Consider the following 17,100-nt stretch of genomic DNA (forward strand, 5'->3'; position numbering starts at 1 on the left):
CTGACAATTATAATATTGTGTGGAACACTGAAAATCAATTTGAAAGTTCTTATTTATTTTTATGGGTTTCTTTAATATGACAAGAAGAAATAAATATTCAGAGGTGAAGGGCATATTAATGAGTCGACCATCTTTTATGCTCATACTGTTCAGCCTTAATTCTATGCTATGCAAAGGTGTTAGAAATTTAACATAATAATAAATAAAGCTATGACTTGAACGCCCAGATTTGGCCAAAATAAATTCAAATGCAGAATTTTATGAATCTGACACTTTCCAATTTCTAACATCGATTACGACAAATAAAGTGGCTCGGAGATAGAGATTGGTGACTTGAACACCCAGATTTGGCCGAAATTTTGTCCTTAAACTCGCGCCTGGGGAAGCTGCATGAAGGAGTGAAATTCCAACCAATTTTAGGTTGATTATTTCTAGTAGTTCAGGGGCGAAGATAGCGCGGAAGTGGTCGCTGTCCTATGTGCTATCGTCTACCTACGATGATTTGGCCAAAGATCTTAGGCAAAAATGTGAAGACCGAAAATTTTATTATATAAAGAGACAAATTACCAAGTAGATTTTAGTTTTGTATTGAAGATGAATTATGTCATGGAGGAGAATAAATTACATGAAACCTTTGGCATGGAGGGGGAAGGCCTAAAGTCACATTGGTTATTACATACCATAAACCATGCAACCTTTGACATGGAGGGGAAGATCTAAAGTCACATTGGTGCCTATAAATAGTGGCAAAGGAATGAGTGAAATCACACCAAAACAACATCAAAAGTTTTCTCCAAAAGTTGCAATTTTCGAGTACCAAAAATTCTGCACAATTTCATAAAGTTTTGCTCATTGTTTTACACGTCCAAATCCAATCTCCACCGTTCAGAATACACCTACACGTGTTTTGAGCAACATATCCAAAATTCAGATCGATCCAACGGTTCAATTAGGCGCATAAATTTTTGCAAGGTGACTGATTGTTCAATGTCAAACTCCAACTTGTTCATTTCAAGACTTTCAGAACAATCTTTCGGGTGAGTGAGTTTTTGCTATACTCTTATGTACACTTGCATTTCATAAGTGTACTACTTGATATATATATATATATATTGACATACATGTTCTTTGTAAGTATGTCCACATTTGCTTAAAAATATGTTATGCATGTTTCTTGAAATTCGATCGGCATATATTTGTTCCTATTTGTTATGAACATTCTTGAACAATTTGTTGTTGATATTAATTATAATATTTGAAAGCATGTATGAAATATTTGAAATGCACTGTAATGATTCGAATTAGAAATGGCAAGGAAATTCTGATATTTGATATGTTTTGTTTAAGGCCATGATGCGGTGGGATATAATAACCGTTTGTTTGTCTCGAAAATTGCGGGACGTGCCAGGCACGTGATCGTGCCAAAGTTGTGAATGATCTGACTGCCGTTTACCAAGCGTTGCGAGTCTCGATTCGACCGTTAGTTATAGTTCCTTCGAAATGGCTCAAAAACGTAAACACAGAATGAGGAATATGACAAGATTACAGGAGGAATCCATTAACAACATCAAATATCATTATGTTGCTATGACCTTGACCAATATTTTTACAAAGAAGACTGATAAACATATGGAATATTTGGAATACTTTGCTACTAGAATTAGAAATTGACACGAACGGACATAAAATTGATAAGGAATTCTGCAGAGCTTTTGCTGCAGTTTTCTTTGTTGATTTTGTCGGGCTTTCTTTCTGATTTATCTTTCTGTTTTTGTCACACTCCACAGGAAAGTTTCAACCACATTCCACGATCACTCACGTTGGGTCATGGCTCAACTCCTCGTATCGTGCTTTTCTTGGACCAACTGCCTGTAACTCTTGTGGGCTTGACATCTATTGGGCTGTGGCTTGGAATTCCATGGGTTTTGATAACTCTTGTGGGCTTGGCATCTGTTGGGCTGTGGCTTGGAATTCCATGGGCTTGTCTATTGGGTTCTTCATATTTTTTAGGGCTTCCATTGTTAGTGTGTTTCAAATTATTTGGGCTTTGCAAAATATGGGATCAATAATTGCCCCCCGTAGCAAATTTGGCCCATGTGTCAATTTGGCTAATTATATGTTTAGCCCACTTTGGCCCATATTCAAAACTTGGCATGGAGGCCACATTCTAGATCACAGTATCCTTCAGAGTTTCTCCAGTAACAACCCGTAACGTTAAATTCTTATTTTCTACTCCTTTCATTCCTCCTTCAAATAGACAAGCCCAAACCCACATCAATCCTCAAAATTCCGCCTTCACATAAACAAACTTTGATTCCCTCGTCGTGTTCTCACTTACCAGTTATCAATTATTTGCTATTTGCCACCGGATCGTGGAGTGACCTGGACACCATTCTTCAATTAAATTGCCACCCACAAACTCATTTGCATTCAGCCATGTCATCTCAAAAGAGCAGGTAGATTTCTACATTTTTTTCTACTTCTTCATGACAAAAACATTGTAGAATATGTCACATTTCATACTGCACTCAAGGTGTTTGTGCATATGTCTGAATGAGTTTTTGATAACTAACACCTTGCAACACCCACTGCTTGTATCTCAACAGGGCGGCTCTCTTGGTGTGAATATTCAGAGCTTGGCCTATAGCCGGTGCAACTTCTGTAATCTTCCATGTGCTTACAAGAAATGCACCAGCACGAGAAATTGTGATGCTCCACCAAATTCACTGAGGATGAGATCCCATTTTTTAGAATTTTGGCAAGCCATAAACTCAAAATTGACAAGATTCACTCCATCTCACAAAGAAGTAACAAGTGCCACATCAATGACAACATATAGCACACATAAAGCATAGTTTTGTTGATCAATACTCCATTATTTCTCATGTGGTCACATTTATTTCTCAGGAATATAGTTGGAGAAATCGAGGATTTATCTCAAAGGTCAATGCCAGCAATACCTTAAACACCAAAGGAGATGGAAAATCTTGCTTCATGGGAGTGCTGCTGGGCAATCCAAAATAAATTTCCAAGCTTGGATGAATATCTTTGCAACTAACTGAACATATATGTATGGAGTGTCATACACATTGAAAGGAAATAAAACACGTAGGCTAGGGACAGTAGGTGTACGTTTTTACACTTGTTTGCCATGATTTAGCAAGTGTCTTTTCTGATGTGTAGAGTTGGGAAAGTGGCTTGAAAGCCAAACTTTGTTGTTGGAAACATGTTGTTTGCCTTATACATGCTGCTTGGGATTTGTTTACATGTATTTGTGTTAGAGTAGGTGCTCGTCAAGCCAAGTGTTGGCCGAGTGTTCACAATGAAACTCTATGTATAAACAATCTTTATTTTAATAATATTTGAAATTATTGTTTTGGCAAATCTTTATCTGTATACTCATGCTAGTTGCATAGATAAAGTGCTTGAATATACAAATAGTAGAAAGAATATGAGATGCTCATATGATGAGTATCATGAAACTCATATTTGGAATACTGTATATTCTAAACAGTTCCTAGTCGATTCAGCCGCAGTTAAAAAGGATATAGGCCGCTCGAGTTTGAGACTAGTATCTGCGATGTGAGTACCATGTTTCATTGGTAGGGGACATTGTGATGTCCGAACATGCAGATAGTGCTCCTTGTAGAGTGCACTGAACAACCCTCCATAAAGGACTTTCCAAGTGGTTCTCACTTATCGAGTGGAAACGTCCTAGTTTATGGTTGTACACCATTAGTCATTATGATCCGGGACAACATTGAGACTCTATGTGCTAGCATTGCACTTTGACTTGTTTACCGACTCTCATAGAGTCATCAGGTGGCAAGGTTGGGTGTTTTGTCGAAACATATAGGAGTCGATGCATTGTAATCGGGGATTCACCGCTTACCTTCGGGTATGGATATCCTATGTGATCACATATATATGTAGTATGAAATCTCTGATCAAAGTACGGTGGTAATTATGAAAGGGGTTTCATAGATTACATCATCGATGCAACTACGACATGACACATAGTATCGATTCATTGACAAATCTCGATATACCAATGATTGTCGAATCGGTCGGGATATATGAGATGAAGGGACCGTACTGTACGCTAACCATAATTGAATGGTTCTTGCAGGAACTATCATTTGATACCTAGGGAATCATGTAAGCGATGCTGCTAGGCATTTAACATGATTGGTTGGGTACTATCAGACTTGAGTTCTGACGTTCTTATTATCAAGGATTTGATAAGTAAGAATGGAGCAACTGGGGTATGCTCGAATAAGGACATGTTTAGTCCCAAATCACATTGTGATGTGAACCCACGGCTAATTGTATCATTGAACCATTGAGGATCACACAAGTGTTAACTTTTTAGATCTCGTTGAGAAGTAAAATAGTTCAATGTGTTGAACGGCTTATAAATGAGTTTATAAGCATAAATAAAATAGAAGTATGACTTCTATAAGGAGAATGTAACTTTTAATTTGAGGAAGTGTTCCTAAATTAAAAGTTGACCAAACAAATAATGTATTTGAAAATTTTGATTTTCATAAACATTATTATGGACTAAATTAAATTAATTCAAGTGTTGAATTAATTAAACACTAGTGGGCCTAGTAGAGTCCAAATAATTAAATTAATTCAAGTGTTGAATTAATTAAATAACATTGGACCATGTAGAGCCCAATTAGAAATAATTATTAAACTAGTGGGCTTGAGTAAAATCAAGTAAAGTTTAAATGGTCTCAAATGTGTTTGAGACATTTAAATAAAAATCAATGGGCATTGTAGTTGTTACAAGCCCAAGTCAAAAGGCATGCAAGGGAGGTGAAAGGTTGGAGACAACTTTTTCATAAAACAATGCACTGCTTGCTCATGCATTGAATCACTTTTTCAAGCACCAAGAAAGTTGTTCTCCCTTCTCTCTAGATTGACATGGCGGAAATTTTGCAAGCTCATTCTCCTCCATTTTTTTTCTTCATTTTGTTGAGTAAAGATCATTCTTCTCAATGAAAAATACTCTAATTTTTCTAGTGCAAAATTAGAGTGGTTCTATTTTGTTAGTGGTGGACCTAATTTTGAAGGAAGGAGTCCAAGAACAAGGAGGCTTGAAGATTTGTCTTGCCATTCAAGAGCTAAAGTGTTTACACCTTAGTTGGAGCCATCATCAATCATTTGTGATTGATATGTAATATCTCTAAACACACAATGTATAACATATTGTTGTTTTATGTTATTTGCTACACTACATATTGTGAGGTGCTCGATTTTGTTTTTTTGTTAAAAAACATTTTTACAAAACTTCCGTTGCGCAACCGGGCACCATAACCGATCCCCATTTAAGTGGTATCAGAGCTTTGGTTACAATTTTAGTGTAGCAAATACATGATATTATGTTGAGATCAATTTCTAACTGCATGAGACAATCAAAACGACAAATCGAAGGCAGCAAGGGCAGCCCCCGAACGGCCCTCTTCAAAAATAAAAAAAATTTAAAAAAAATTTTTTTGTGTGCAAGTTGGCCGGAATTCCGGCGTCGGAGCTCCGGCGACGGCGATGACGACTAGGGTTTCCAAAAGTATTTTGAAATATCAAAGTGTCATGGGCCTTGAAGTTGTTGGGCCATTAGATAGCTAATACAATTTGTGAATTTAAATAGGTCAAAATGTTTTTTTGGTGAAAAATGATTTTTTGTGCCCTTAAGTTTAAATTTACAAAAGTTCTACATATTTTCTCATAAAATAAATAATTGAAGTTGGACTTTAATTATTTATATTAAATGATGATTTACAAGAAATTTGGTTATAAATAAATTAATTAGAAAAAAGACAAAGGAGTTTGTATACTTTGTTAATTTAGTTCATAATCGTGGCGGTTAGTGATTATATCAAGATATATAATATTGGATCAATTGATTATTGTGATAATTAATTGATGGTGTATTATATGTGATATTATGCATGAAGGATGATCAAAAGCCCAAGCCCAATTTGCTAGGTGTATGCTAGGATATTTTGTGTTGAATGATTATAACAATTATCAATTTATAAAGTGGGCTTGGTTTATGGCCTGTTCCCACCCCATGACATGTATCCCTATTTGTCATGGATGTTTATTTGTAAATATTAGTATAGTAGAAGATCAAGATTGGAAGATGGTGGCCTTGATGATTATGAAGATCGAAGACATGTAAATATTGGAAGCTTATGTAATAGCTGCATTTGCATCCCATGCATTTCCTAGTATTGGACTTAGGCCCGTGTTTAGCTCACACGGGTCATTAGTTTTGGGGCGATTGATCATACATGTTTTGTTTATTGTTTATAATATATGCATGATATGTTATAAATAATGAGTATGTGCGTTATTATTATGATAATAACAAAGTTGCATGAATCCGGCAAACATACGATCAAACATGGCGAGCTTTAAAATAAAATTAATGATGAGACCATTCAAAATTAAAAACCCTCATTTTGAATAAGATTCAAAAGTAATATCAAGCCCGAAAAGGAGAATTATAAAGTTGTTTATAATTTCCATGTCTTCCATCGACAATGGGTGCATGATGAACGCTACCCGTGTTCGGGGATCGGCTCATATTATTGGGGGGCCTTGGACACCGAAAAGCTGTGACATCCATTGACATGGTGATGTGAACTACGTGGAACTCCCATGATTTCGGCTCATATTATTGAGGGAACTCATGGCGACCGTCCATTAAGGTTCAACATCGATGGGTAAGGCTTGACACGTAAAGATGAACGACATCATATTATTGGGTCCTAATCAAACGTGAGACAAAAGTTTACGTAGAGGGTTGCATGGTGATGCAATTGGAAACTACCTCTTAGGAATTGTGATTGGCTGATATTATTCGGGATCATGATTTGCTAATTGGACCTTACGTACCTACTGAAGAAAAGAGTTTCCCGTTTTCATTAGAGGGTGGTGAACAATGTCAAAACAGTGGGAGCGAAAATTTATAAAGTAAAAGTCCATACTTTATATCTTACTAAATATTTTAAAATGGTCATTAACATTTATCTGTTTTACTTTTCAATACTTTTTGACAATGTCTTCGATTCGCAATCCGCTATCTGTAATACTCGACAAACACGTATTAACCGGACCTAATTACCTCAATTGGCTAAAAAATCTGAAAATCGTCTTGAATTCGGAAAGGATAGCGTATACACTTACTGAGTCGCCCTCTGTTCAGGCTCCGACTGACTGCACTCCTGAGGAATTACAGACTTACATGGAATGGTGTGACCATGACTTGAAAGCCAAGTGTTATATGCAGGCTTCTATGAAAGATGAGAAGTCGGTTCTTTATGTGGGCTCTTCATCTGGTACGAAAACCGGTCCACCTGAGAAGGGAAATAAGTGTTCTTTCCAACGTCCCAAGAAGAACGTGCCCTTGAAGAGGCAAGCTTTGAATCTCGTTGTGGTAGCCACACCAGTAAAGTCTGACATGACTGCTGATATTTATCATCACTGCGAAGAGCCTGGACATTGGAGACGTAACTGCAAAGAATATCTTGCCCAGAAGAGTTCTGGAAACGGTATGTTCTATATTGAAGTAAACATTTCAATTAACTCTACTTCTTGGGTATTGGATACCGGCTGTGGCTCACATCTCTGTAATGATTTACAGAGGATGGGATGAAGTAGGAGACTTAGAGAAGGTGAGACCTTCTTTATGTTGGGCAATGGAGCAAGAGTTGCTGCTAAGGCCGTGAGAAATGTTTACTTATTGTTGAACAATGATTTTAAATTGATTTTAAGAGATGTTTTGTTTGTACCTGATTTGGTGAAAAACATTGTTTCCATTACTATGCTTGATAAAAATGGATATTCTTGTTTATTTAGCAAAGGTGTTTGCAACATTTACAAGAATGAATGTTTAATTGGTACTGGAGAACTTGAAAACGATCTCTATAACTTAAAATTGAAAGATATTCCACTAAACAATGTCCAAGCAATAACAACAACAAACAAGCGAAAGCAAGATACTCTTAATACGGCACAATTATGGCATGCTGGATTAGGACATATTTCCCTAAGAAGGATGAATAAGCTAGTGGGAGTGGGCATGTTTGATATGTCTGATATTAATTCCCTCACAACTTGTGAATCTTGTCGAAAAGAAAAGATGACCAAAATTTCCTTTAAGGGCCATGTGGAACGAGCCAAAGGGTTATTGGATTTGATCCATACCGATGTGTGCGGTCCGCTTAGCATCACCCCTAAGTATGGACATGCCTAGTTCATCACCTTTACCGATGACTTTTCGAGGTATGGGTATGTGTATTTGATGAAATACAAGTCTGAAGCCTTTGAAAGATTCAAAAAATTCAGAAGTGAAGTAGAGAAACAATTGGGACGAAGCATCAAGACACTTCGATCGGATCGAGGTGGTGAGTACTTGAGTGCCGAGTTCCAAGTGTATCTTAGGGAGAATAAGATTCTCTCACAGTGGACTCCGCCTGCTACACCACAGTTGAATGGTGTTTCAGAGAGTCGTAACCGGACTTTGATGGACATGGTTCGGTCTATGATGGGGTTCACGGAGTTGCCGCCATTCTTTTGGGGATATGCGCTTGAAACAGCGGCACTGTTGTTGAACAATGTCCATTCAAAGGCAGTTGATAAGACACCATATGAGATATGGATGGGTAAACCTCCCAAATATTCTTATCTTAGAATATGGGGATGTCCTGCTTATGTGAAGCAGGTAGTGGGAGATAAATTGGATAGTCGATCCATTTTATGTTATTTTGTGGGATATCCAAGGAATTCAGTTGGATACTATTTCTATCATCCCAAAAAAACAAAGGTGTTTGTTTCTAGGAATGCAACTTTTTTGGAAAATGAATTTCTATTGGATAGAAAAGGGGAGATGATAGAACTCAAAGAGGTTCGAGAGACACCCACAATTGAAGAACCCACACCTGAAGAGCCAAGAGAGGAGATACAAGCTCCTAGAAGATCTGAGAGAGTCTCGAGACCACCTATGAGGTATGGTCTGCTTCTTGAAGAGGGCCATGATGAGCCTAACCATGGATGTGATCCTTGGACCTTCAAGGAAGCGTTATCTGATGCCGATTCATCCAAGTGGCTTGAAGCTATGGAATCTGAGATGAATTCCATGCATTCGAACCAAGTGTGGAATCTCGTGGATCCACCTGAGGGAACTGTTCCCATAGGGTGTAAATGGATTTACAAGAGGAAACTTGGGGCGGATGGGAAGGTATTGACCTTCAAGGCGCGATTGGTGGCAAAAGGATATACTCAAAGACAAGGAATTGACTTTGAGGAAAACCTTTTCTCCAGTTACAATGTTCAAGTCTATAAGGATATTGCTGGCCATAGCTGCATGGTATGACTATGAGATATGGCAGATGGATGTCAAGACAGCCTTTCTTAATGGGGATATTAAGGAAGAGATTTACATATCTCAACCTGAAGGGTTTACATTCTATCGGAAGTGAGCATATGGTATGCAAACTTCAAATATCTATTTATGGTCTAAAGGAGGCATCTAGGAGTTGGAACCTCATATTTGATAGTACAATCAAAGAGTTTGGTTTTGCTAAGAATCCTGAGGAACCTTATGTGTACAAGAAGGTCAATGAGAGTGCTGTGATATTCCTTGTGCTTTATGTTGATGACATTCTACTCATTGGGAATGATGTAGGAATGCTGCAATCAACTAAAATATGGTTAGCGAGTAAGTTTTCGATGCAGGACTTGGGTGAAGCATCTTTTGTATTGGGAATACAGATCTATAGAGATAGATAAAAAATATTGCTTGGTCTCACCCAGTCCACATACATTGATACCATCGTGAAGCGGTTCTCGATGGATGAGTCCAAGAGAGGACATCTACCAATGTGTTATGGCGTGTCCCTATCCAAGTCTATGTCTCCCAAGACTGATGCAGAGATAGTGGCAATGACACGCATTCCGTATGCATCTGCAATTGGTAGCATCATGTATGGGATGATATCTACACGTCCTGACGTGGCTTTCGCACTAAGTGTAGTGAGTAGATATCAATCGAACCCTGTCTTCCACACTGGAAAGCTGTGAAAGACATCCTCAAGTATTTGAGAAGGACCAATAAGTTGTTGTTGGTCTATAGGGGTGGAGAACTGAAATTGGAAAGCTATACCGACTCTAGCTTCCAAAGCGATATCGATGACTCGAAGTCAACCTCTGGGTTCGTATTCATGCTCAATGGTGCTGCTGTCTCTTGGAAGAGTTCCAAATAAGACAGTACTGCGGATTCCACCACTGAGGCCGAATACATTGCTGCATCAGATACAGTAAAGGAGGCTGTTTGGATAAGGAATTTCATCCAAGAGTTGGATGTCATTCCTAATGGAGTTGCTCCTGTCACGATGTTGTGTGACAACACGGGAGCTATAGCTCAAGCAAAGGAGCCAAGGTCTCATCAGAAATCCAAACATGTATTGAGAAAGTACCACATCCTCCGAGAGATTGTGGAAAGAGGAGAAGTATCGATTGACAAAGTCGGCTCCGCAGATAATGTTGCTGATCCACTAACTAAGCCTTTACCTGGACCATTATTCGAGAAACATCGCGAATCGATGGGTTTGAAGCATATGGGTATTTGACTCTAGTGCAAGTGAAAGATTGTTAGAGTAGGTGCCCGTCGAGCCAATGTTGGCCGAATGTTCACAATGAAACTCTATGTATAAGCAACTTTATTTTAATAATAATTGAAATTATTGTTTTGGCACATCTTTATCTGTATACCCATGCTAGTTGCATAGATAAAGTCATTGAATATACAAATAGTAGAAAGAATATGAGATGCTCATATGATGAGTATCATGAAACTCATAATTGGAATACTATATATTCTAAACAGTTCCTAGTCGATTCAGCCGCCGCTAAGAAGGATATAGGCCGCTCGAGTTTGAGACTAGTATCTGCGATGTTAGAACCATGTTTCATTGGTAGGGGACATTGTGATGTCCGAATATGCAGATAGTTGTTCCTTGTAGAGTGCACTGAACAACCCTCCATAAAGGACTTTCCAAGTGGTTCTCACTTATCGAGTGGAAACGTCTTAGTTTATGGTTGTACACCATTAGTCCTTATGACCCGGGACAACATTAAGACTCTATGTGCTAGCATTGCACTTTGACTTGTTTATCGACTCTCATAGGGTCATCAGGTGGTAAGGCTTGTGTGTTTTGTCGAAACATATAGGAGTCTAGGGCTTTCGAATCAAAGCATGGGCATCTGCTATTAAGAGGGAGTAGTAGATCGTCGATTGAAGAGCCAGGTCAGTAAACTTCTATTGATGATTGATTCTCCTTTCCTAGCAGCAAACTTGTATTGTATAAAGGGGCCCCATAGATATGCAGGAGATGCCAGCCGGATCGACCAACAAATGATAGGCCAGAGAGATGGGTTCATTCGACTAATTAGTGATCCCTGGGCCTACCTAACACAGATGTCCTTGAAATAGGGGATTGGTTGATCGGAAAGCTCAGGCAGGAGTAGGACATTCCATACCCATACAAATAATGCATTGTAGACGGGGATTCACGGCTTACCTTCAGGTATGGATATCCTATGTGATCACATGTATATGTAGTATGAAGTTTCTGATCAGAGTATGGTGGTAATTATGAAAGGGGTTTCATAGATTACACCATCGATGCAACTACGACATGACACATAGTATCGATTCATTGACAACTCTCGATATACCAAAGGTTGTCGAATCGATCGGGATATATGAGATGAAGGGACCGTACTGTACGCTAATTATAATTGAATGGTTCTTGCAGGCATTATCATTTGATACCTAGGGAATCATGTAAGCGATGCTGCTAGGCGTTTAACATGATTGGTTGGGTACTATCATACTTGAATTCTGACGTTCTTATTATCAAGGAGTTGATAAGTAAGAATGGAGCAACTGGGGTATGCTCGAATAAGGACATGTTTAGTCTCGAATCACATTGTGATGTGAACCCACGGTTAGTTGTATCATTGAACCATTGAGGGTCACACAAGTGCTAACTTTTTAGATTCCGTTGAGAAGTAAAATAGTTCAATGTATTGAACGGCTTATAAAGGAGTTTATAAGCATAAATAAAATAGAAGTATAACTTCTATAAGGAGAATCTAACTTTTAATTTGAGGAAGTGTTCCAAAATTAAAAGTTGGCCAAACAAATAATGTATTTGAAAATTGTGATTTTCATAAACATTATTATGGACTAAATTAAATTAATTCAAGTGTTGAATTAATTAAATAACATTGGGCCTTGTAGAGCCCAATTAGAAATAATTATTAAACTAGTGGGCTTGATTAAAAATCAAGTAAAGTTTAAATGGTCTCAAATGTGTTTGCGACATTTAAATAAAAGTCCATGTGCCTTGTAGTTGTTACAAGCCCAAGTCAAAAGGCATGCAAGGGAGGTGAAAGGTTGGAGACAACTTTTTCATAAAACAATGCATGGCATGCTCATGCATTGAATCACTTTTTCAAACACCAAGAAAGTTGTTCTCCCTTCTCTCTAAATTGACATGGCCGAAATTTTGCAAGCTCATTCTCCTCCATTTTTCTTCTTCATTTTGTTGAGGAAAGATCATTCTTCTCAATGAAAAATACTCTAATTTTTCTAGTGCAAAATTAGAGTGGTTCTACTTTGTTAGTGGTGGACCTAATTTTGAAGGAAGGAGTCCAAGAACAAGGAGGCTTGAAGATTTGTCTTGCCATTCAAGAGCTAAGGTATTTACACCTTAGTTGGAGCCATCATCAATCCTTTGTGATTGATAGGTAATATCTATAAACACACTATGTATAACATATTGTTGTTTTATGTTATTTGCTACACTACATATTGTGGGGTGCTGGGTTTTGTTTTCTTGTTGAAAAATATTTTTACAAAACTTTCGTTGCACAACCGGGCACCATAACCGATCCCCTTTCAATTTGTATTTTTGGCATTTCACATTTATAAGGGAAACTTTGCCAAAATTTTCTAAAAACTAAACAAATGGAAAAAAGCATGTTATCTTCAACATTGATGCAAACATGGCGGGTCAACAATGCTTTCTTTTAATCAATTGTTAAACAACATTTTTCAAACAATACTCCCCAAGGTTCCAGATATGCCATAAACAAACTTCACTTTTTCATCAATTTGTCCGACCAACACAACAAATATTTCTCTCAAAATACATCAACTACATCGGATTCCATGAGCAATCATTTTATTTATTCACAATGCTCCATCATTATTTACAAACAACTTCAGCAAGGAATGGTTTAAAAGCCTATTACTCACATATTTACATAAACTTCTTGTGAGTCCATATTAGAAAATTAACCAAAGTGGCCATCCAGCCTACTTTGTACAATACTTCTCATATATTACATCTTTATGAACCACCTGTCTCCGGCTGTCGATCTTTCATCTGAGCCGGAGCTAAGATTAAATTTTCCATTTGTAACTCTTCTTCCTTGCTATCTCCATATTTCTCCTCAAATATTACTCCAACCCCATGGATATCCCACAACTCCTGAGGCTGCACTTCGTTCACCAGATGCTGCATTTTGGCTTTTCACTCGGAAGTTGCAGCGACTTCCATCTCTTCTTTAGTGAACTTAGTCATTGACCTCCTCGATAATAGGTCGGACCATAGGTCTAGGAGAGACCATGGCAGTAGGTTTGAGAACCTTCTCAACTGGTTCTTTAACCTTTTGAGTATCCATGTACACTGTTCCTGGTTGTCCATGCACCTTGTAGTTATGAAACTTAATTGGACCAAAAGCACCATCATAATATCTAGCCTCTACAGCATTGGAATTAGATTGATACGGCTGGGAATCAGCCTGTATCACTTCCAGCTCATCTCCTTTCCACATCAATAATAATTGGTGCATGGAGGATGTCACATAATGATTGGAATGAATCCAATCCCTCCCTAACAAAGCATGGAAGCTAGCACTGAAATTGACCACGAAAAAGGCTGACAGAGAGGATCGAGACCATACAGTAACATTTGCTGGTAAAACTCCCAAGGTTTTGGTAGATTCCCCAGTATAAGCTGCCACAAAGACTTCTGTCGGAATCAAGTCTTCCACACCTTTCCCCAACTTTTGCAGAATTCTGTGGGGTAGAATATTGACAGCAGATCCATTATGTATCAATACTCTAGACATATGTTTTCCATTAACATGCGCCATGATATAAAGTGGTTTGATATGTCTAGTCATTTCATTGGTAGGTTTCTTCATAACGACTCTTTTTTCTTCATAAACAAGAACTTCGGTACAATTTTTCGAAACATTATAGTGGACATACTCTGTAGCAATTTCATTCCCATAAAGGCACTAAACCCAAACATTTTTTTTGCGTTTGAACTCATCTGGTAATATTAATGAGCCCGTGGCACACTCAAACGAGACAAGAATCTGCCCTACCTTGAAAGTAGCCTTCTTAACTAGTTCATTGTCTTCCTCCGATAACAAGTCATCATCTTCCTCCTCATTATCCTCGGTAGCCTTCCTCCCAAATTTTTTCTTCTCTTTGAATGACTTCTCCATCTTAGATCTGCGCTCAGCAGCTTTCTCTCTCAACATGCGTCGTTTTTGGGTCCGAGAAAGAGGTTTTGGGAACTTTGGATGTTCTACCCGTTTTCATATACCGTCGGGGGTTGCTCTGGGAGGAACAACAAAACGAGGTTTCCTTTCATATTTTTTATTAGAGCTTAGATGTGCTGGCCTCCATATTATCTTCTGGACCAACTGTGGGTCCCTTGTTCTCTCATCATTTGCCAACCCAGGAAACAAGCTCCTTCTGAGGTACTGGTTCTCTGGCCTTTTGGCCATAGATTCCCTATCATACCTCATATTCCTCCCACTATAATGCACACCACTCCCTCTGTAATAGGTGGTCTTTTTCATAAAAAATTTCTGTTTTCTTCTCTTTAACCTCAAATATCATTTTCTGAGGCACCCAAAACTTCTTTAAAGTAAATCTTGGCCTAATGGACCTGTCCTCACCTCCACTTCTTCTTTTCTCATTGATCAAGAAACGCAAGTCAGTATTGCTCACATTCACATTTGCTACCGGGGGAAAAGGATCTTCATCCACTATCATTGTTTCATTCTTCTCGGGAAATTTCAGGATCCCCTTGTTAATTCTTTCTTGTAAGATATTTTTGAAAGCCCAACATGCATTAGTATTATGGTTAAAGGAATTGTGATACTTACAGTAGTCTCTTCCCTTGATCTCATCCCTGGTGGGTAGCTTATGATCTGGGGGGAACGTTATAAACTTTTCTTTCACCAAGTTATCAAAGATTTCTTCCGTCTTTGACGCATCGAAAGTATATGGTGTTTGCACTGGAGGAATGTTTTTCTTGGAAAGTTCTTCATTTTTGCGTTTCAAGAAAAGGACGGTGCGTGATCCAAAATTTACCACTTCTGCCGAGGCAACTTCCTCGACTTCTTGAAAATAAGAGCCTAATGTAGATTTTCTTTTATGACTCTCCTCCCGCAACAATTATTCGTATTCTGATACTTTGGTAGCAAGCTCATAAAAATCACTAAATTCCATCCCTTGGAACTTCTTCCTAAGTTCAAAGTCAAGCTCTCGCTGTGCAATTTTCACATACTCTGATTCAGGAAGGAATACTCGACATCTACTTCTTAATTTCTTAAATTTGCAAATGAAATCAATAGCAGATTTCCTCGGCTTTTGGACCACCCTTGACAATTCCGTTATACTAATCTCAGGTACTGTTCGGAAAAATTGTGTATGGAATTGATGTTCCATATCATGCCAAGTCATAATAGAGTTTCGAGGTAGCGTCGCACACCACGTGAAAGCAGTGCTAGTCAAAGAATTTGGGAACAGACGTAGCTTGTAATTGGAAAAATTCTCCAAATTAGCTAATTCCTCACACTGGATTGTAAACCTTGCTACATGTTCCACACTAGATTGACCATCTTCTCCAGAATATAAAGTGAAGTCTGGAATATGGTATTCTCGTGGATAAGGGTTGTCACGATCAACAATATCAGGATACGGTTTGTGAAACTCTGGTCGGTTGATTGGCATCACTTCCGGGCCATACAACTCTTGAATAACACCCCGTACCGTGTCAAAATCCAACACTGGAGTTTGTCGTACCTGGTGTGGAAGATAGATTGCCCCTCGGGTGTTATTCCCCGAATTTGGTACTGCATACCCTCGCATTCCCCCATCACCATACATCCCTGGATGCAAGTTAGGAGACGTCACAGAGAATATATTACCGGTCATTTGTCTACTGTTACCGCAATTCTGTTATTTCAACCCCAACTCCTCCTCTCTTTTGTGCAGAGGAGTGTACCCTCCTTCCCTGGTAGATTCAGGGATCAGTGCTTCTCCCAAGTGACGATTTTCACCTGCTTGAGGAATCCCCGATCCTTGGCCTTGATCTTTAAATAGTTTAGTGTCCGCTTCTTGAAGTTTATCATTTTCTGGTGTAACAACCTCTCCTTTTGCAGACTTCTTCCATTCCTTCACTTCTGCAACAAATTCAATCATAACAGTAGCGAAAGCTTGGGTCATTTCTCTGAAATCGCTGCGGATATTCTTTTCCATAGTCAACATGAAGTTTGTTGAAGGTTCATCACCACCAGAAACGACAACTCCTTCCTTCAAAGTCTCCTCTTCGAACTGGTGAATGAGTCTTTCAACAGTTCTTCCATTTGCCTCAATTTCTTCTTCCTGTGAGCGATGACCCTTCCCCTATGATGGAGGAATTCCTTCATTCTTCTCAGTACGCTTTGGAGACATTGGGTCCCACTGGGCGTGCCAATTTTTTTGTCTCGAAAATTGCGGGGTGTGCCAGGCACGTGATCGTGCCAAAGTTGTGAATGATCTGGCTCTGTTTACCAAGCGTTGCGAGTCTCGATTTGACCGTTAGTTATAGTTCCTTCAAAATTGCTCAAAAACGTAAACACGGAATGAGGAAAATGACAAGATTATAGGAGGAATCCATTAACAACATCAAATATCATTATGTTACTATGAACTTGACCAATATTTTTATA

At 38.5% G+C, this 17,100-nt stretch overlaps 1 protein-coding gene across 1 annotated transcript; it reads right to left on the reverse strand.

Annotated features, from left to right (window-relative positions):
* Window positions 1–14,917: 14,917 nt before the first annotated feature.
* LOC142523731 (uncharacterized) lies at window positions 14,918–16,324 on the reverse strand. Its single transcript, XM_075627464.1, has 2 exons — window positions 15,607–16,324; window positions 14,918–15,522 (listed from the first exon to the last, which is right to left on the reverse strand). The coding sequence occupies exons 1-2, from the start codon at window positions 16,322–16,324 to the stop codon at window positions 14,918–14,920; spliced, it is 1,323 nt and encodes a 440-aa protein (XP_075483579.1).
* Between the last annotated feature and the right edge of the window lie 776 nt (window positions 16,325–17,100).

The sequence above is a fragment of the Primulina tabacum genome, chromosome 14 (assembly GCF_025594145.1).
Source record: "Primulina tabacum isolate GXHZ01 chromosome 14, ASM2559414v2, whole genome shotgun sequence".
NCBI lineage: Eukaryota > Viridiplantae > Streptophyta > Magnoliopsida > Lamiales > Gesneriaceae > Primulina > Primulina tabacum.